At 47.0% G+C, this 21,417-nt stretch overlaps 1 protein-coding gene across 8 annotated transcripts in view; it reads left to right on the top strand.

Moving 5' to 3' along the window:
* The first annotated feature begins 1,493 nt into the window (after positions 1–1,493).
* Positions 1,494–21,417, top strand: part of Nin (ninein) — a 101,108-nt gene continuing 81,184 nt past the window's right edge. Inside the window, exons 1-3 of one of the 8 annotated variants that reach the window (XM_032907878.1) lie at positions 1,494–1,621; positions 3,584–3,630; positions 11,930–12,133. In XM_032907878.1, coding sequence (XP_032763769.1) covers positions 11,951–12,133 — 183 coding nt within the window. In that variant the 5' untranslated portion in view covers positions 1,494–1,621; positions 3,584–3,630; positions 11,930–11,950. Of the gene's footprint in view, positions 1,622–3,058; positions 3,209–3,492; positions 3,631–3,662; positions 3,996–11,929; positions 12,134–21,417 lie in introns of those variants that run through there. The other 7 variants (XM_032907880.1, XM_032907875.1, XM_032907876.1 and 4 more) reach the window with 7 other exon arrangements.

Genomic DNA, 21,417 nt, shown 5'->3' with positions numbered 1-21,417 from the left:
GGCGAGCCTGGGTTACGCATTAAAGCTAGGTGTAGTGGTGTATTTTAATCCCAACACTAGAAAGCAGAAGCAGGCAGATCTCTGTGAGTTTGAGGCCAGTCTGGCCTACAGGGTGAGCAGGGTGAGTTCCAGAACACCCAGGACTTTGTAGAGAGATCCTGTCTCAAATAAAACAAATGAACAGGGCTGGAGAGATGGCTCAGCAGTTGGGAGCACCCGACTGCTCTTCCAGAGGTCCTGGGTTCGGTTCCCGGCAGCCACATGGTGGCTCACAACCATCTGATTCGATTCCCTCTTCTGGTGTGTCTGAGGACAGCTACAGTGTACTTATATATAATAAGTGAATAAATCTTTAAAAAATTGTTTAAAAAAACCAAATGAACAAACAAAAAAACAGTTTCCACTTTAAACTGTAAACTTTAAAGTTTTAACCCTCTGACAACTCTAATAGCAGAAAACAATCCCCAATCGACAGGTGCAAGTACTTGAAGGATCCAGGCTCCCTTAACATGGTTCTGTAAAATGAGAATTAAAATCAGAAGCAGGGGGTTGGAGAGATGGCTCAGCGGATAAGAGCACTGGCTGCTCTTTCAGAAGACTGGGGTTCAATCCCCAGCACGGCACTCACAACTGTGCGTAACTCTAAGATCTAACCCCTTCACACAGACATATGTGCAGGCAAAACACCTCTGCACTGCAAATAAGTTACTTTAAAAATCAAAAGCAGAGAAATTACAACAAATAAAAGGTGAAAATTGGCTCGCAATGAGTGTTACCACTAGGCAAATGCTCACATTTCATTTTTGTTTACATTATATGTAGAGCAGAATTAAACCAACTTCTGCCAAGCAATAGGCTGATGCTGAGAGAAGTCTTGGTTTTTGTCCGGACTAAGACCTGCCTGGCCCTGTGCAACCTAACATCCAGGCACATAGTGTTAAAGAATCCACCTCGGACTGGGCTGTGGTGTCTCACACCTTTAATCCCAGAGCTTGGGATGCAGAGGCAGGTGGATCTCTGAGTTCGAGCCAGCCTGTTTTACAGTGAGTTCTAGGACTGGCAGGGAAACACAGAGAAATCCTGTATCCAAAAAAAAAAAAAAAAAAAAAAAGGGGGGAGGTGGGGAAAAGAAAGAAGAAGGAAAGAAAGAAAGAAAGAAAGGAGGGAAGAAAGAAAGAAAATAGAAAGAAAGATTTTGGCTTAGACGTGCTCTCACCAACCCTGTACCACCCAGCAGCGCCCAACAGCAAACTGCCTGGCTCCCTGCTCTTCTCTCCTCTGTGGCAAGGCTGGAGGCGATCCCAGCACTAACTCCACCCTTCCCATCCTTTCAAAAAATCAGTTTTGTGTTTTTCTAGTTACACCATCCCTAGCAATCTGTGCTTCCTCCACAAGTAGTGAAATTGCATCCAACATCCCTTGCCCGAGGATCACAGCTTTGAACCAAGGCACCATCTCATCCTCAAGGATTCTTGGTGGTTATGGAGGGAGAACCAGCATGACGGATCTGACATGGCAGAATCTGGGCAGAACAAGGAAGCTGCTTCCTCACCCTTCCCCTCAGAGGCTGTCGGTGGTTTGAGTGCCCACCGATCGTCATTCTCTTGTTCATGACATCTCCGTGAGTATCCTGGTAGAGGGTTGATGAATGGCATGATACTGAGTAGCTGTGTTTACAGTTTGTACGTTTCTGTGTGCTAGAAGGGGAGCTAGAAGGAAAAATGCCTCTTATTCTCCCAGAGGCTCTGTATTGGAGAAAGGTTTGGATTTTTTTTTAAATAACTGGCTTTGATATTTGATATTTTGAGATAACTGGATTCCCGTAAGTTGTAAGAAACAATATGGAAAGACCCTCTATATGCTTTATTTGGTTTTCTCACTCTGCAGAACCATAGCACAGTACAAGCAGAAAATAATAAACCAGGCCTGGGTCGGCTGGGGGCCCCAGGAAAATCTCTTTCACTAGTTCTGCTTTGCGAGCACTACATTCTAGGCAGTTTTGACACATATGCGATGTTCTTCTGAATCTTAGTCTGTGAAGGGCTTTCTGTGTGACGCTCTGGCTTCCGGGCCTTCCAGCTTCCTGCTTTCGAAACGCTATGGTGTCCACCTCCTCAGGGAGATTGTCACGGAGAGGTCACATCTGTTGGCTCCAGGAGCCTGAACTTGCTAGTTTCCTTTCTGTTGCCTACAACTCTCGGTGGCAAGAGGACTTTGTCCAGGGTTCTTGTGGAAATAACTTAGGGATGTAATAAATCAAGACAGATCCTTCCTTCCACAAGGACTACTCATGGATCCTGCAAAGATGTTGCCTCGGGGCCCATAGCTCCCTCCACCTCTAGCCTGGATTTGAGATCCTGTTTGACTACTTGGTTTTAGGAAGCATAGGGAAGGGGAGAGCACTGAGATTTTGTTAGCACCTTTTTTTCCTGAGGGTAGCATGTAGAGCAGGCTTGGGAGAAAAAAGCAGGATGGGGACCCACCCAGCAACCTTGATGGCAGAAGGACCACCAATTCCAATGACATTCTGCTTTGTGCGGCTGTCACAGAGGGTTAACTGCACCCTCTGAAGTTTATACACGGGGCAGGGCACCTATAAGAACGAGGCTTCTAGAAAAGGTGGACCGTCCAGAGCGCTCAATGCTCTCTAGGGTCCACTGCTCTTCGGGGCCCTTTCCCATGACCTTCAAAGGGTTCTCTGGAGCTGGGAAAACCAGGGTGACCTGCAGGTGACAGAGGTACCCAAACCTCCACTTAAGGTCAATCAAGCTGGGGTCTTCGCTCTCCAGAAACGTTGTGGGTCCTGTGCCAAGCGCCAGGTGCTAGGTGCCTTTGAGAGGAAACGGAGGTGGTGGGCAAGAGACCGCTGGTGAGCCGAGGCGACCTCTGGGTGCAGGACGATCACGCCGAGCCAGGGCGTTCCCAAATTCAAATCTCTCTGGCGGGGGCTCGCACCCGCCGACTCTCAGCCGCTACCCGCTCCTCCCTCGGCTGCGGCGGGAGGAGGAGCCGCGCCCTGGCCGGCGTCCCCTTGACTCCTCCCTGCGCGGCCAGGCTCTTCCTCCCCCGCGGCCCGATCTCCGGGTGGCAGCGGCTGAGCCGGGAGCGAGCGCGCTGGGCGCGGCCGTCCCGTGCCGCCGGGCCAAGCCCGAGAGTCCCGCGGTCATGGTCTGTGCGGTGGCGCGGGGCGCCTAAACCCCAGGACGCGGTAAGCGACAAGCTGGGGAGCCCCGGGGGTCACGCGGCCTGGGAGAGCGAGGAGGCCTCGGCTGCCAATGCGCCGTCTACGAGGCACTCCGAGCGCCCTGAGCGGCGCAAGCCCGCAGATCCCGGTCCAGCACGCGGTGGCGGCCCCGGAGGGGCTCTGTCGCCAGCGGGTGGCGGCGGCGGGGGGGAGGGGCGACGGCGGGGGCGGAGGATGCGCCGGCGCGCTTTTGTAAGCGCTGGCCCCTTACATATGGAAATGACGCCCGCGCGGGTCCCTAGTCGCGTCCTCTGGAAGGACGCGTGCCCGGATCGGCGGCGCGGGCTGCTCGGTGTCGCGGCGCTCGCGGGGCCCTAACAAAGCGCCCTTTCCTTGCAGAGCTCCGGAGGCGGCCGGCGTGGGCGCTCCCCAGAGGCCGACGGAAGGTAGGCGAGGCCGGCGGGGCCGGACCACGGGTCTGGCGAGTGAGCTCTGCGACCCGCGGGTGGACAGGTGGAGTGGGGACGCCGCTCGGGTTGCTAGGAACCTGGGCTGGCCCGCCCTCCCGCCACACCTCCGCCTCCCAGACCTGAGGCGCCCGGAGCTGAAAGCTGCTACTGTGCCTCGCTCTAGCCGCGGGCAGGAGCCGGAGCGAGCAGAAAGGGTTCTTGTTCTGTGGGTCGAGGCCACCCAGGCAGCCCCGAGATCCAGAAGCTGAAGGGGAAGCCTGCGTGGGAAGCCCCTGGGTGCGGATCTGAACCTCTTGGGAGCGCAGAGCTGCTTGGAGTCCTAAAAGTGGAGATTTTAGAAGGTGCGTAGGATCCGTGCAGGTAGAGACTTCTGGGTGCAGCTAGCAGGAAAGGGTGGCAATACATCTTGACAGTTGCTCTGGAAAAAAAACTGCGATCTCCAGAGCAGAGGAGTGTGGAATGAAGTGAGGAGAGAGTGTAGGTGGGAGAGAAGTATCCAAGACTCAGGTCTGAACTGCAGTACCACCCCCACTTCCCCTAAAAAGACAACGCTGATGGAAACCAGCCTCCGCTTAGAGCTCTGTGAATTCGAGAGAGATTGGAAAGGATGATGCTCCTAGCCTCAGCCCGGAAGGCGCAAACGAAAGGGGAGCTGGAATCGTGCACTGCCACGGATCGTATCTCCAGACAACTTTATTATGACACGGTCTCATCGTCCCTTACCTGGGACAGACCCTTTCCTGGCGTTACAACTCAACCAAAACAGACTGTGGTTGTGTACATGGCTGCCACGGTAGCTCACAGGGTGCTCATCCCAATTAATCTCATAGCACCTGAGCTAGGCTCTTGGGACCATGAACTATTTCTCAGTTGGGCTCGCTCTGATCTATCATCTTGGCATAAATTTAAGTATTTGCATGCTCCCCAAGGCTTAACGAACCCCCAAGGAAATACTTTCCTGGCGCCGATGTAGCTTATTCTAGGGTCTTCTGTTATGGCGAGCGCTGGCTATTAGAGGCTGACCTGGAATATTAGTATGTCTTGCTGTGGAATTGAGAGAAGCTGTGAAACACTCATCAGTAATATCACGGGCTGGCTGGAAGAGGAGTTCGTGCCGTCTCTTCGGCTGTGGTTGGTGTTCATAGGGAGGTGATCCGGGCAGGAGGTATTGGCAACCTGCCTACTTTCAAGGCTCTCTGATGTTTCAGAGGGAAGCGTTCTGAGCTGTGGTGTTGAGAAAGCAAATGGATTGCCAACGTACAGATGCTGGGGCAAGGAAGAGGAAGCCACCCTCTATGTGGCCCTCTTGTTGAAATGTCACGGTCCAGCCATTTTAATGGGTGCTCGCTGAGAATGTCACAAGATCTTTCTTTCTTATTCCCCTTTCATTTTAGATAGGTAATGGCCCTTCATATCAGAAGATGTTAACTCACAGGACAAGGCTAGGGCTCCACAGAATCCTGAACAGCCAATCTTAATTTAATAGTCAGTGTTCTTATCATGAGTCAAATGTTGTTCACATAAATTGTTTTAAATGTCACTGTAAATGACTTTCCAAACTAACATTTTACCAGTCTTGAGGCTTCCATTTTGGGTTGATAATGAAAATACATTTTATAAGTCTTACCTTGATAGAGGCTTGACAGTTACATCGCAGAGCGATTCAGACAGTCTGAGCCTTTTAGATAGCTACTTTTATAAATGCCAGCTCATTTGTAAGCCAATAAATAATGCAGTTTGAATTCTGGCTATTGATCTCACATCTATTGGCCAAAGGCTTGTGGGGCAGGCTCACTGAACCTCACAATGAAAGATACATTTATCTGATTGTATTTACAAGTAAGATCATTTAAAACATTATGGAATTATGAGAAACATTGTTAGAAATTAGCTCACTTCTTTACTGCCATTTGTATAAGCAATTAGACACTTGACTCCACATGGGGAGTGCTCCAAGTGTCGATATCCTGATAGCTCAACACAGTTGGGGAAATATCATCTGTAGATGTGAGAACAGATATTTTCCACTCAGACCCTAGGGAGCTCACAGCTTCAGCCATCCTAAATTAATTTATGTAAATACAGTTCAAGAAATGAAAGTTGTTTCAGGCTTTCTTTCTCTCTTTCTCTCTTTCTTTCTTTCTTTCTTTCTTAAGTAGCAAACACAAAAATCTGTTTTGTTTTTCATTTTGTGTATGGCTCCTGTAGTTTTGTAAGTCGTCGAACATAGGTTACTGGATCTGGTGTGCAAAGCTGCTGGCTTTCCTTAGCTGATTAGGTAATTCACCTGCTATTAGGTGTAACAAAAGCTGGATCCACACCAGCCTGCAGGGCAGTAAAATCCTACCGCTTGTTTAGATTGAGAATAAATACTAGCAGGGTGCCCTTGGCACAATTAAATTTTAGAGTATGGTTAGCAAAGCAAGTGCTCTTCCAAACTCATTTGAATGTGGAGTCTCCCTGTTTGGTGGCAGGTAGGGGTTTATATTTTTTTCTCCCTCAGCTCTGTTCCTGCTGGTGCTGTATTGCTTCTGGTTCCCAGCTTGAAGGGAGGAGGCCCTGTTTGAGTTGGGAGGAGGCATTTGGCAGTTTGTGGCGGAGCAGCAAACGGTACCTTGAAGAAATGTTTTTGGTAAAAATTGGGGGGTTGGGGATGGGCAGGGCATTGCTTATTCTGGAGTTGGTGCTGCACTTGAGTTTCTTCTCCTTGTTATTTCCTTTTACAATTAGTGTAAGAGTAAGCCTGGAGAATTTTGCAGCTGATAAAGAGGTAGGAAAAAAGGGAAGAAAGAGGGAAACACTTTAATTTGATCATGGTCCATTATTAGGGTCTAATAAAGGCATAGGCGAGAAAAGCCTTAGCAGGCAGGGTTTGTGTTCATCGCTGCAGCCCCAGAGTAATGAAATTAGTCACTTGGTGGCCACTGCCTGGGCTCTGGACCCCCAACAGCTGTGTCTGAACACACGTCCGAAAGCATCTATTATCGTAGTCTCTTGAAAGGGAAGGCTGAGCCTAGAGGGGCACGCAGACATTCCGCAGAGCTGTTCAGCTGCTGGGCCATCTGGAAGGGAAATAAAAGGTCTGGGCTGGGGGCTCTGGCATTGGGTTTATTTAGTATTTGGTTTGCACTTGCCAGACTTTGTCCCTCTTTTACTCCCTCCAGCCTAGAAGCCCAGAACAGATACCCACCCTGGCTGGGGTTCCAGACTTACAGGCTCCTGGTGTGGGGAAGTTCGCACGTGCACGTCCCACTGACCTGGGGAGCCCTTCGCTATCCAGCTCTACCTCCACCTATTTTTTGGACATCCCTGTTGGCACCGTGTTTTCGTCAGCTGGGAGGTGGGGTGGTTTGAATAAAGAGTGCAGCACAGACATGTGACGGATGCCAGTCTGTGGCCTAGTGACAGCCTTGTTTTGGGTTCGTTGGGAGGAGGATGCTCGAGTAATTGTCATTATGGCCGGTTATTGGGTAGTAAATGTTTTGATTGCTTGCTCTGTGCATCTGCCTCTTATTTAACTGTCCCTAGTTAGAACACTAACATATTGACCACACCAGCCCTTTTATTCCAAAGGAGTCCTAATGGCTTCTGGCTAGCTGTCATTGGTGCGGTTTCCTGCTGTTGGGGCTGTCGTCTGTAAACTAGAATTGTTCTTTGAAACTTCCAAAAGGATTTACTACTCTCATTCAGTAAGTTTCCTGTGGCTGATGGGTGCCTGCTGGGCCTTGACTCTGGGTAGCATTGGCTTCCCAGATTGGACCTGAAGTACTCACTGGAGGAAAGATAGGGATCAATACGCCATTCCTGAGCTGTATCCATCCCCAAAGGTCTGGGGCCCTGTGGTTGTCTTATGGAAAAGTATATTTCTTCTCAGCCTCAAATCCTAGTGCTGCTTTAGGAAGAGGGCCTAGCACATCCCTGTATTCCTAGAGACTTGGAGGCTGCACTCATTCGGTCCGTGGACCAAGGTAACTAAGACCCCTCACCATACCACTCTCCAATTTGGAACAGTGTGTGACTTGTCCAAACTTTTCTTAGCACTGTCCAGCTGGGTGACAGAGAGGAGAGTGCAACATTGTTGTGTCCTGTGTGCATGTGTAAGGCTGAGGGACAATAACGGTCACACTAATAGAATCTTAGCACCTCCTCCATTGTAATGCTGTGGCCTTGACTAGGTTGCTTAATTTTGCCTACCCCCAATTTCTCCATTTGAAATGGAGAAGTGATACTATCTATACCCCTGACTTAGGAGGGTTGAGTTACATGAATGAGGTGGTATATATACATAAGGTACTTGGTGTAGGCCGGACTCACAGTAAACGAGGGGAAGAACATAACGCCTCCTGAATTCCCCGCTATGTCTCAGCCTTCCTGCAGTTATCCGACATCAAACCTGTCAATAATCTGCTTTTTTTAGGCTCAGAGAGCCAAGCATTATCCGTTACCATCATCACTTATTAATACAATGATGTTTGTCCATTCTTACCCTCTATTCAGTAACATTCCACGAGCTGCTTTGCTACTCTGCAGGCTGACTTCTGTCTGATTGATTTAAATTACTCTTCTCCGGCTTCCTTTCCAGGCCTTGGGTGTTTTGCTTGCTTGATTTTTCAGTTCCCTCTCTTGGACCTGTTTCTCTGAGCCTCGCCACTAGCGCGCCCTATTCAGTTCTAGAACAACTCCCCCAGATGGCTCCTGTTATCCTCATTGTCTGAACAAGGGGGCTCGACAAGTGTTTTAGCACACAGTCTCCTCCAAAGTCTGGTCTCTTAGCCGAGAAATGCAGCTGTAGTGTGTGACTACCTTCTGTACTGAATTACACACCGATGGCTCCACTGGGGTTCGGTACTCATTGTTGGTGCTCTGTTTCTTCCTGGTTATGCCTAACCCTGAAATGCCCTTGAGAAGTGAAGATGTGTGTGTGGAAGAAGTCGGGGCAGGAACTGTCTGTGTCGACTTTGTCGTCTTCACCGGGGTAAATGTCCCTCCATGGAACCTCCATAAAAAGAAGTCAGTCCATTTACTGAGTTCCTGGCCCAAAGAATGGATTGTACTATTCAGGTGGGGGAAGGGAAGGCGATAGATAAAGAAGAAGAAACTGTGGCCCTTCCTCTACCTTTCTGCCAAGTGGGGGGAGGGGAAACGTTTCTTGCAAGGGAAATTACAGATGAACATTTGGAGAATTGTGTCAACCAGCAAAAATGCGTTTGGTGCCAGATGAGAACTGACAGCTTGTCACCATGTGTAACATTTCCTGGATGTTGCAGTTGGAGCATTTGCTCCACTGAGGTGCAGCCCCCTTCTCCCATATTGCCCCTACCCCTACCCCATGCACCCTCACCTCCTACCCCCACCCTATGTACCCCTCACCTTCTACCCCCACCTTCCCCCATGTAACTTCACCTCCCACCCCAACCCCTGCCTTCAGTCAAAAGAACATTCTCCTAAGCTTGTTGTCTGTGGAGCCCAAGGAGATGAAGTTCAGGGATAAGAAAGGAAAAAAAAAAGCTGTTTTCATATGAAAGAAGTCTGATCTAGTGAAAATCTAACGGACTCCCTAAATCAGACATGCCAGCCAACCAGAGTCAAAGCAGCAGAGAAGGCCAGGTTCTTAGCACTGGGCCAGTTTTGTTCTCTTTCATTGGCTTCAACCACTGGTTCTCAACTCTCCTAATGCCTGGACTCTTTAATCCAGCTCCTCATGTTGTGGTGACCCCCAACCACAACTTATTTTCATTGCTACTTCATGACTGCAACTTTGCTACAGTTACGAATAATAATGCAAATATATAATATACAGGAGATCTGATGTGAGACCCCTGTAAAAGGGTTGTTCTATCCCTCGACCACTGGCTAAGACAGGAAGTGACGTTGAAGGGGAAAGTGTTAGGAGTCCTTCTGAGTTCATAAACAGAAACCAAGTGGAAGTAGAATTGTCTGGTTTTTCTGAAGTTGGTCTGATCACAACTCAGAGGACGCTAAGAAAGCGCCACAGCTGTGAAAATCCCCCAGCCCAGCAGACCTTGGTTGACAATTAACTGGCCCACTCCAGGCAAATCTCATTAGCTTGGCTTTGTCTGTGTTCCTTCTTTTTGTGGTTTGGTTTAACACCTTGGTGTTTCTTTTCTGAAGCTTTGATGTTTATGTAGCACTCCCAACATATTTTGAAAACATTTACATACTGATTAGTTAACCCAGCAGACCAACCCTGGGAAGGCAGCCAGAGCCTGCTGCACCTCAGTGGTTAGCTGCTGGTGGAAGAGACCTTCCCAGGCGTGGGGGCCTGGACCTACTCTATCACATTGCTTTAGGTGGCCCTAAACACTGAGCTGTGTCTCAGCCTCTTTCCAGCTCACTTTCTGAGGTCATCCAGTTGTGGGGTCACGGCTTGTCTTTGCTTTTTTGTTTGTTTGGTTTTTGTTGTTGTTGTTTTTACACACACACACACACACACACACACACACACACACACACACACACACACACGATCTCACTATGTAGCCCTGGCCTTTTGTTACATACAAACACACACACAGGATCTCACTATGTAGCCCTGGCTATTGGTCACACACACACACACACACACACACAGAGACGAGGTCTCGCTATGTAGCCCTGGCTGTTCTGGAACTCACTCTGTAGACCAAGCTGACCTTGAACTCACAGAGATTTGCCATCTCTGCCTCTCAAGTGCTGGAATCAAAGCCGTCCACTAGACCTGGCTGCCTGTTCAGGCCTGCCATATTTTGGACAATTGTTTATGGGAAGAAAGGAAGCGGCCTAGAGTTCAGAAAGCTCCGTTGCTGTGGGCCTGAGCCGTGTGCAGCAGCTTAAATTACACTGTCTCTGCGTTACTGGGCGCTGCTTTGGGAGTCCTGACTCAGGGCTTTAGTTAGAGGGGCTGTTCTTACTGTCGGTGCTCTTAGGGGTTTGACCTGGGCCTTGCACGTGCTAAGCATGTATGATGTACCACTGAGCGACATCCGCAAGCCCTGGGGAGGGCTGTGTTTTGTAGTCATGGGGTTGGCTGACAGCCTGATTGCAAAGGCCTGAGGTCACCATCCCAAGGGTATGCGTGTGTTTGGCACCCGTTGATTGCATCATGGAGCTTCGTCCAGGTGTGCAGCATATGGGCTGGATTCAGCACATTAAAAATTGATTATTGGATACAAGGAGAAGGAAAGATCTTTTTCGCTTTCTTCCTCCCTCCCTCCTTCCCTCCCTCGCTTATCGAGACAGGGTTTTTCTGTGTGGCCCTGGTTGTTGTGGAACTTCCTCTGTATATCATGCTGCTCTGAACTCACAGAGATCCGCCTGCCTCTCTCTGCCTTTCAAGTGCTGGGATTAAAGGTGTGCACCACCACACCCGGCCTGTGAACATCTCATTCTTGAAGTAAATACCTGGAATTGCGTGGCTTTGTTTTCAGCAAAAGATGACTCAAAGCCTTTGGTGATGGTTTTCACTGATCCTAGGGAGGGTGAAAGGCTGGGACCTGGGTTTGCTGGGTGGGGGGTGGTGGTGAATCGGTGATGGAAGACAGGCAGCCAGGAATAAAGTCTGAGGTGCTGAGGTGGAGGAGGTCAGAGATGCTGTTCAACTCTCCCCAAACAGCCAGCGGCTCCTCCTCGGGAAAGGTCTGTGGTGTTTTGCCCTTTCTCTAGGCAACTGAGCAGCACCTAGAGCACCCTGGTTCGAGAGCGAGCCTCGGGAATACGGTCAGCCCTGCTGAGGGAAATCGCACCAGCAAGGCTAATTGAGTTGCTTTTTGAATTAAAGGCATCTGGGCTGTGTAAAGTGGGAGATGGTGATGTGGGATACCTAGGCCGAATGGAGTGAAAGTTCAGCCACACCTCAGATCCCAGCATGGCGGGAGGTTGTCTACAGCTTGCTGACTTGTCTGGCAGCTCTGACTGAGTAGTGACTGAGTACTAATCATTATCTATCTGACCTAACTGACCTAACTGGCTGGTAGAAGAGCCTTTCACTTTCCTCAACCCCCAGGCTGATAGGTGAGAAACCCTTTCAGGTGTGAGACAGGCCATCCGCCCATGGATCTGTCAGGAAGGAGGCTGGCTTCCCTGCCTCAACCCTGAGAGCCTGTTCTGTTACTCCATTGTAGCATTACAGTTAGGCCCTGGTACTTGTGTGTGTACAAGACAGGGCCTTGCTGCAGCTTGTTCCAAGTAGAAATGTGTGTGTCCAGTTAGGGTTGGGGGAGATTCGCGTGTCCAGAAGTGGCCTGCCCCAACCTGTTTTCTTTCCTGTCCCACGCAGGTGTGCCCTGTGGGCTATGGGATGGATGAGGTGGAGCAGGACCAACATGAGGCCCGACTCAAGGAGCTGTTTGACAGTTTTGACACCCTGGGAACTGGGTCTCTGGGTCAAGAGGAGCTCACTGACCTCTGCCATGTGCTATGCTTGGAAGATGTGGGCCCGGTGCTGCAGCAGACACTACTCCAGGACAACCTGTTGGGCAGGGTAAGATCTGGGGAAGAACAGAGTTTGTGGGAAGTGGTACGCGGTTTCTGTCAGGGTCCTGGGGTTGGTGGCAAGTCACAGGTGTGTTGCAACTTGTCTCTTGCAACCTGGCCGTTAACCTGGGGCGTGCAGTTTGTTCGAGTGATAAGGGCATGATAAATTCAGTCTGCGCTTGGAATTAAGTTGTGCGCTGAGCATTATGGTTTACAAGAGAAATAGACTGTTTCCCAGACTTTCTCCCCTTGTTCTTTGTGGGTCATTTCATTGAATCCATATTCATCATGGGGACAGAAAACAGAGGGGCGGGGGAGTTTTCCATGGAAAAGAAGGAAAGACAGGAAGAGGGGGCCCTTCGCAGGAAGTAGATGTAGTTTCTAGCTTGACTTTTAAAAAGCTGGTTTTCGTGTGGTTCATTTTGAGGTGAAGTTTGAATCTTCCATCCAGGAAGTAGGACAAGAAAGTAAACAAAACATAGGTGGTCTCCAGTCCAGCTCTACATGCACGGGGAGTGAGTGTGAGAACCGGTTAACTTCCACATTTGACCGGGTCATGTTTCCCCGCTAGATCAAGTGTCAGGGAAGAGACAAAGGAAAGAGGCCCCCCTTGTCTCAAGCTCCTAGCAGTGAGAAGGACATTTGGTGTGTTGCAGTCTAAGAGTGCCTTCCGTTCTCCCATTCATAACCAGTAGCCTCCTTTAAGATGCTTTGTGTAGAGTTTTCTGCCCTCGGGTCTAGGGCAGGCAAAACGAAAGGGGAGGGACTTCCAAGTTGTGTTGCTAATTGTGACACTATACACTGGTTTGTCCTGCACTGTAACTCCAGGAAGCAGTCAGGAAGCTTAGTTTGGTTTTGCCTCATGTCTTGTTCACTGTCTTCCAACTGACTTATGGATGAGTGTCCCAAGCCATAGAAGTATGGATGCGTGTCACGTGAAGGATGAAGACACAGCACTGACTATGAAGCTAATATTAAAAAATGATATTGGGGGCTTGTCATGATGTGAGACCAAATAGTCCACCCATCAGGAAAAAGAAGTTGATTTTGTTGCAAGAAGTAGGGCCACTCTTGGTCACTTGGAGCAAGCTTAGATGTTTGTGAGTATACGTGGTACCTAGAAAATGCTAAAAAGACTCATTTGAAAGGTAGTAAAAAATAGCAATATGGAAAGTCAAACCATTTACTCTCTTTCGTGTGCTCCAGGGTTTTAGGTGTAGCGGAGAACAAGAATAGCATCTCCCAGTGTGGTCCTCAGGTCGCAGGCCTTTGGGATGAAGGAGTAGGTGCTTTTAGTGCTTCAGAAAGCACAAGGAGCCATGTTTGGCTGATGGTCTCCCTGAGAACCTCTCTGAGTAAAAAGGGATCCTCCACTGCACAAAGATTCTGCCCTAGCAGCTGGCTAACAATGTGCTCTCCAGATGTGAGCCGGAACTAGGGAACAGTTATCGATTGATTTGTTAATGGCTTGACACCATCAGCCTGCTTTCTCCTGGCTATTTGCCTGAATAGTGAGTACCTAAGTGGTCTGCAGTGTGATATTTACTTAGTGAGCCGGTGATAGAAGTTAAATAGATGTCTGCATATTGATTTCACGTGGGAGGTCCCTGGTGATTGTCTTGAGAGACAGCTTTGTCGTGAATTAACACACTACGGCTAAATTTGCATCTTTATGAAACTGAATTATTCTCCTTGGTTGATCGCTTTGACCATATGCTGTGAAGAAGTCTCATGCACGGTTTATAATCTTCAGTTGTAAAGCAGTAAATCTCTGAAGAGTTTACTGGAGCCATTCTGCCTATCACCTTCCCGATACACTGACTAGGGATTATATATGGTTAAGGTGTAAGTGTTAAAATTCATTTATTTTTAGATGACACACAGTAACTATACATACTGAAGTGTGGAATTTCAATACTCATGTGTCACGCATCATGATGAGGTCAGCTGATTGGCATCTTCTTGTTGGGAGCATTAGAAATCTTTTCCATTATCTGTTTTGAAATATTTAATCATGACTAACTATGGTTATTATTTTTTCATTTTATTTGAGTGTGTGTGAGAATATGTATATGTGTGAGTGTATGTGTGTGTGTGTATGTGTATGTGTGTGTATGAGAAAGAGATGAGGAGAGAGAGAGAGACAGAGAGACAGAAACAGACAGACAAGAGACAGACAGCAGTGAGGGTCAGCAGGCAATCTGAGGTAGTAGGTTCTCTTTCCACTGTTTGAGACCTGTGGCAGTCCTTGGCAGTAAGACTTTTTACAAGTTTTTGTTATTGCTTTTTGATTGCTTATTTTATTTTGAGATAGGGTCTCACTATGTAGCCCTGGCTGGCCTAGAACTGCTTATGTAGACCAGGCTGGCCTCGCACTCACAAGTTCTTCCTGCCTCTGTTTCCTATTTGCTGGAATTACAAGGGGCGTGCCACCATGCCAGTCGCAAGCTGATATTTTTTATGTCCGCTATCTTTCTTCTCTCGAGAAGAAGTTTATAGAAAAAGTTTAAGACTCAGATGGTAAAGAGCTTATCTGGAATGTGTAAGGCCCCAGGTTCAGTCTCTGGTGCTATAACCGTCAAAGGGTTGGGGTTTGGGTTATACGACTAGAAACTTGATTTAATAAGTAGAAAAAGATCATGACAAATGATAATACATTGATTAATTCATTAATTCAGCAAATATAATTGTCACTTGTGACAGTCATTCAGTTAGTCTCATTGTATCGGTGCAATTTATTAATGTTTACTATATACTACGGTAGTTCATAAAATTGGCTTTTGGATATATTAGGATCCATCATCTTCCTAGATGCTTCTGACTTTATTTTACCTTTTGAATAATAAACACCTTAATTGAATATAACTGTTCTATATCAATGTGTGTGGGTATGCGCATTTTCTTTGCATTTGCTAATAGACTGTTTCCTTTCAAGTTAGAGATAGTTGATCTGTCTGGATCCATAACTTAAGTCATTATTTCCCTGCTCCTGTTGATTACTGTCCAGACGTGTAATTTCAGGACCCTTGATTTAACGGAAAGGATCAGGTGCATGTGCTCAGTCCATGACATAAGCTAAACCCCTGTGAAGCCCCACCCTAGGGCCTCTTCCAGATATGGAAACATTGGTAGTCTGGTTGGGTGACATACCTGGTGGGTGATTGGTAAAGGGACTGAATGCTCACACAGGGCAGGATGCTTCCATAACTCTTTGCTGGGCCGAACTTTTACCAAGCAAGTAGCCCGATATTAGGTGCTTCATGTTGTGACTTTATATCAGTTTTAAAAGTCAGCATATGAACAGTGGGTTTCATTATAACACTTTCTTTTAATATTTATTTATTTTATGTATATGAGTGTTCCATCTGCATGTACAGAAGAGGGCATCAGATCCCATTACAGATGATTGTGACCCACCATGGGGTTGCTGGGATTTGAACTCAGGACCTCTGGAAGAGCAGACAGTGCTCTCAACCACTGAGCCATCTCCAGCTTCCATTATGACAGGTGTTCCCTTGAGCCTCTTCTCTTTTATCAGCAATTAGGATAGAAGGAGACCGCTTGCTTTGTGTTGATAGGTAGCTTCAATTCGGTTTAGTTTAGATAGATAGCTTAGATTTAGATTTGATAGATAGCTTAGATTTAGTTTAGATAGATAGCTTAGATTTAGTTTAGATAGATAGCTTAGATTTAGTTGATCTGTCTGGAAACCTTCAGACTACATTCATGTCATACAGTGCATTTCCTTTCCTTATCCAATATGGCAACTTTGGGACAAGACAGTTCCCCTGACGTTTTGAAGCTTTCCATTGCTGTGTTCCTTGATAAAGATCTAAAATACCCTGTGTTCTTGGCACACCTGTTCCAATGGAAACTAGCAGGACTCATGGCTCCATGAGTACCTGACCAATGTGATGGTGGACACCTTTAATCCTAGCGCTCAGAAGGCAGAGGCAGGCAGAGTTTGAGGCCAGCCTGGTCTACAGAGTTCCAGGACAGCCAGGGCTACACAGAGAAACTCTGTGTTGAAAGAACCACCCCCCCACCCCCCCAAAAAGAGAAAAGTTTTCATATTAAATTTTGATAGCTTTGCAAACATATAATTCATCTCCCTTCATTGTTCACTTCAGAGTGCTTGGTGCCCTTTCAAGAATGCCACTATTAAGTTGGGATGGTAGATTTGACTTTGTTTCCAGGTCATTAAAAGCTTCTTACGGTTTCTTTCTCTTACACACACTTAGCTATTTGAAGAGTAAATCTGACAGGGAGAAAGGCTTGCTGACGGCGGTTATTTGGACTCATTCTGCGTGTATGCAATTACACTTGATCATCAGCTCCTGTCTATTTATAACCATCTGCAATCACACTCCCGTGGATTTCACTGTGACTCTCCCAGACCGACAGCGGCGGGGTGGGAAGCGTGCACCTTCAGTCTCCTTCTCTGTAACTGTTATTTGTGCCGCTTTTGTGACTCTGAATAGATCGCCCTTCTCCTCTACAAGATTCTCTTTCAGGGCTGCTTCAGACTCCGCCATGCCTGCGTTCCACCTGATCAGCGTGCTTCTATTCCATATTGAGGGGTCAATGTCAAACTCACTACAAAATGGACTCCCATTTCTACCCTGTGACTCCCTAAGTCTCAGAGTATTTTAGTGTTACAGGAAGCAGAGGTAAAGGGGTGACCCTGGACCCCGGAAAAACAAGGAGGACAAGTTGTAGTTGGCCATTTTCATTTGACCGAATTCTTTGAATAATGCTTGATTTCTCAGCCACGTAGTTAGGAAGGCTCAGTAAAATTTGCCAATATTTTTTGATATTTTTAATGGGTGGCTTTTTGTCTGCCAAAGGATATTTCATGTCCTTCGGTGTCCATCACAGGTATTAGTCATCAGGGCTCATCTGTGTGACAAAGCATCCTAGTACCTTGTACGGCTTGTCCAAGGTCAGGTGACTCATTCGAGGCAGTGCCAGCATGGGAGGCTAGAGTCCCCAGCCCTTGCATTTAAGTTCACGTGTCCATAGCATCTTGCACACTAACTATGCAAAAGTGAATCTCATCCCTTCACATTCCCTCTAAACAGCGTTACCATCACCGCTGTTGCCACAAGTACATAGGGAGAAGGTACTATCATAGTACAGTTCCCAGTGTCAGACCTCAATTCAAATACTGACTCCTGCCTCAGTTTCTTCATCTGCAGAATGGGAAAAGCAATAACTTCCTTACAAGGCTGATGGGTGCTGACTGACCTTAGAGTATAGACACCAAAGACCTTAAAGAGAGCCAGAGAAAAGGGCCTGCCTGAGTATCCTCCCCACCTCCACCCCCTGTAAGAATGAGTTTTTGATAAATAATGACTTCCCCATGGTTGGAGATTGGTCTGATGCTGCTTATATTCAAATGCTAGGTACCAGCCCCCTAGATCTGGTTGCCCCCCTCAAGGAAAAAAATCCTCATGTATACCATGCTATGGTATACATAATGATGCTATGTAACCTTGGTCCCCAAGTTATTGGTCAGTAAAAGGGTAAAGCCTGTGGTTGGACAGTAAATAGATGTAGGCGGGTTTTCAGTTACCTGGTTGGGGGTTGCAGGTACAGAGACGAGGGAGAAGAAAGGACAGGGAGGGAGGAGGAAGCCACCATGAGAGGAGATAGACCATGAGCATGTGACCAGGAGGAGCAAGTAACACGGGACATTTGGCTGGGGTATGAGTTAGAAAGCTTCAAAACCTGCCCAATCTAGGCTTACAGTTTGTAAATAAAATACATGGATCGTGTGTCTTTTATATTTAGATTAAAATTTTTCATAGCCTTGTCTTTTGTGGCCAAACACATCTGTTTGCTAGCCAATGAGGTTTCTCCTAGCTCACAGAAACCATTTTCTGATGGGTCCATATTTCTATACCCACCTCAACTAACTATGTCCTGAAGGTTCTGTCACCGATTTCCTCCTGTGTTGGCAGATAGAAAGCAACTAAGTTTAATGACAGCTACATAGAGCTTTGTCTTGTTAAACACTGGTTTGAATGCTCTGGTTTGAGTCTGTTTGAATATTACCTGAGCACATGTGGAAACAATGTGCATTTGATCTCCATGGCTGCACAAGATGACTGTGCAGTGTAGGATTCTTTATTCTACTCTCATCAGAGCTGTTGTTCTGAACTAGCACTCACTTCTTCTTTTTTTTTTTCTTTTTTTCTTTTTTTTCGGAGCTGGGGACCGAACCCAGGGCCTTGTGCTTGCTAGGCAAGTGCTCTACCACTGAGCTAAATCCCCAACCCTAGCACTCACTTCTTATATAGTACTTTACACTCTTTTTTTCCTCCAGAAGGGCAAATTGTTTCCTAAGACAGCATTCATACAGAATGTGGCATGGAATAGTGATGAGGTAAAAATCTGTCAAGAGGTGGTGACACATCTCACACACACACACACACACACACACACACACACACACACACACACACACACAGAGAGAGAGAGAGAGAGAGACAGACAGACAGAGAGAGAGACAGAGAGACAGAGAGAGAGAGAGACAGAGACAGAGACAGAGAGAGACACACACAGACACAGACACTGAGCCTTGACTAGCCTTCCTATTGATTTAGTTTAAATGCCCTGTGTGTTTTTAGTCAGGCATGTAATTTCTGCATTGCTGCAAACTGCCCTTTGAGGCATAGATAGAGAAACGCTTATTAAATGAACGGTAGCAATTTTTATTCAAATGGGGAAGTACCAGTCAGGGCACCCACAACCTGGAAGCTCATTACCTTGTAAGACTGAATTGCCTTGTATATTTGTATATGTCTAAATTTTGACACACCACAGTAGTGTAAAGCTCCCTTGGAGGGAAAAGGGTACTAAATCTTCTTAGTTACCAAGCCTGGTGAACTCACTCTTAATGTGATTTTTAACAATAGGGGCCTTTTACCGGCATTTTGGTTCTGAGTTGAACCCTGAGGGGCTTTTTACCACATCAGTATTCATGAACATCGATGAAAAAAGAAACTGAAATCACCTATCTCCCTTAGAGAATGGTCTCCTTGAATCAAAGATGTGGCGTTTACTGCGGTTTAAATCCTGGGGCCCAGGGTCTGCATGCCCTTGCAAGAAGGAAACAGAGATAGAAACGGCTTGAAGCTGTGCTAATTGTTTAGCTCAGCTGCTGAGTGCTGTCTGAGGTTTGCTTGAAGGAAGGGACCAACTTAGATACGTGACATTGGACCGTGAAGCACCTCTGACTTAACAATCACAGATGCTTCATGTGCTAAAATGAGACTGATTTCTCACTCGATATGGAGGCCTTTAACTCTGCCTTCTCTGAGAAGGCAAAGATCACAAGCCAGGCCCTATTTTTCCTTCCCACTGGCCAAGTAGGACAGACTGACTGATCAGGGGCCCCTGCCAGCTTGCTTTGTCTCTTTCCAGGTACTTGCCAGATTCTATCTTCTTGCCACTAACACACTCACCTTTCTTCTACATTCCGTTCTCCTGCTCCCTAGAGTGGATCTGATAAACTCCTTGAGAGCAGAGGTCAAGGTGTCTTGAGTTCAAGTTCTCTGCCTGCTACGGCCTTACATCTGCTGTGCAGGGGGCACCTGGTGGCTTGCCACGAAGCCCAAGGTTTCACTTGGCTCAGTGGGGCTCTCTTGAGAGGTCAGGTCATGAGTGAAGTGGGCCTGAGTCCGGCAGAATGGCTGGTTCTGGTAGAGCCATATCAGAAGGCCTGGTTCCCCAGGTAACCCTGCCACTCCTAAGACATGGGTAGGAGCAAGGAACAGGCTTTCTGTCAACAACCTTTATTTTCCAAACGTAAAGGTGGCATCTCAGACGGGTAGTGTAAAATTCAAAGACAAGCTGTCTGTGAGAAAACCTTTAGATTACTCCACTTACCTTGGATTATCTGAGACATACATGAATAACACTTCCCAGTAACTACATCCTTTACCCCATGTTTTGACACGCAAGGGGGAAGAAGAGATTAACTGTTAGACAGTCAAAAAAAAATCGGTTTAAGTTTTATCTGATCAGAGAGTATATTACATGTAATTAGACTCACTTAATCATTTTTGCCCTATTAGCTTTTTCAATATAGTAGAAAAGGGATATGTCAGGCTTCATTTAGCAGCATCTACATCTATGCCCCAGACTAAACAACCCCAGCCCATTAGGTTTCAAGTGCATATATTCCATCTTTTAAAAATAGTTTACAGAGAATTATTTTAACTTTTTTTAAAAGTGAAAGAATCCTCCATTATTTGTGTGTGAAGTTACTTTTTGTCCTTACCATGGGGGTGTCTGTCCTTTGCTTGCTGTTTCTAGACTGTAGTGTGTGGATTGCAGCAGGATGGCCTTTAGTAGTGAAGCCAGATGTGGTGGGGAACACCTTTCATCCCAGCACTCCTGAGGGCAAGGCTGGTGGATCTAAGTTGGAGGCCAGGTAGTGAGATGCTGTCTTAACAACTATAAAAAAAGTGTGTGTGTGTGTGTGTGTGTGTGTGTGTGTGTGTGTGTGTGTGTGTGTGTGTGTTGTGTGGTGGTGGTACCGGGAGATGTCTCAGTAAAGAATACTTGTGCTCTTGCAGAGAATCTGGGTTCAATTCCTAGCACACATGGTGTCTCACAAACCATCTATAACTCCTGAACCCATAACTCCTTCCTGACTTCCAAAGGCACCAAGCACATGTGGGTGAAATATACAAATAAAGTAAATAAATCTTTACAATAACAACAGTTGGGAACTCCTGCACTGGTCCTATCTATCCTGCACCCTGGCAGATGTGCCTAAGCTGTATGCAGCCACAAGGTCTCGCCCATTGGTCTCCTCAGTGTCTGCCTTACGCTAGATAATCAGATAATCAAGGCTTTGAGATTAGGAACCTACCATCCCCAATGCTTCTAGTTGTTATATCTTAGTCAAGGAGATTTCAGCTCCATAGAAAGCCTCTAACATTGATTTAGAGTAATTTCAGGTTATAGATACCTGAACCGAATGTCAGGGGAGGTTTCTAGACCCCGGGATGAGCATCATGATTTCTATTTACTGAACTGAATTAGGACCAAACTTAACACTGAAGGCTTTTCCCCCTTCTTCCTCTTAAAGGCAGAGTCTCATATAACTCTGGCCTGCCTGGGTCTTGCTGTGTTGTTTGAGGCTGACCTTAAACTCTCAATCCTCCTGTCTCTACCTCCTCCACCTCCCAAGTGTTGTGATTACAGGCAAACTTCACCACACCCATTCTCAGAAAGACTCTCATCTATGACTATCAAAACACAGACCTTTAGAAACCC

Source organism: Rattus rattus, chromosome 7 (assembly GCF_011064425.1).
Source record: "Rattus rattus isolate New Zealand chromosome 7, Rrattus_CSIRO_v1, whole genome shotgun sequence".
Taxonomy (NCBI): domain Eukaryota; kingdom Metazoa; phylum Chordata; class Mammalia; order Rodentia; family Muridae; genus Rattus; species Rattus rattus.
The sequence above is the reverse complement of the archived record's forward strand: the minus strand, read 5'-3'. Positions and strand labels throughout refer to the sequence as shown.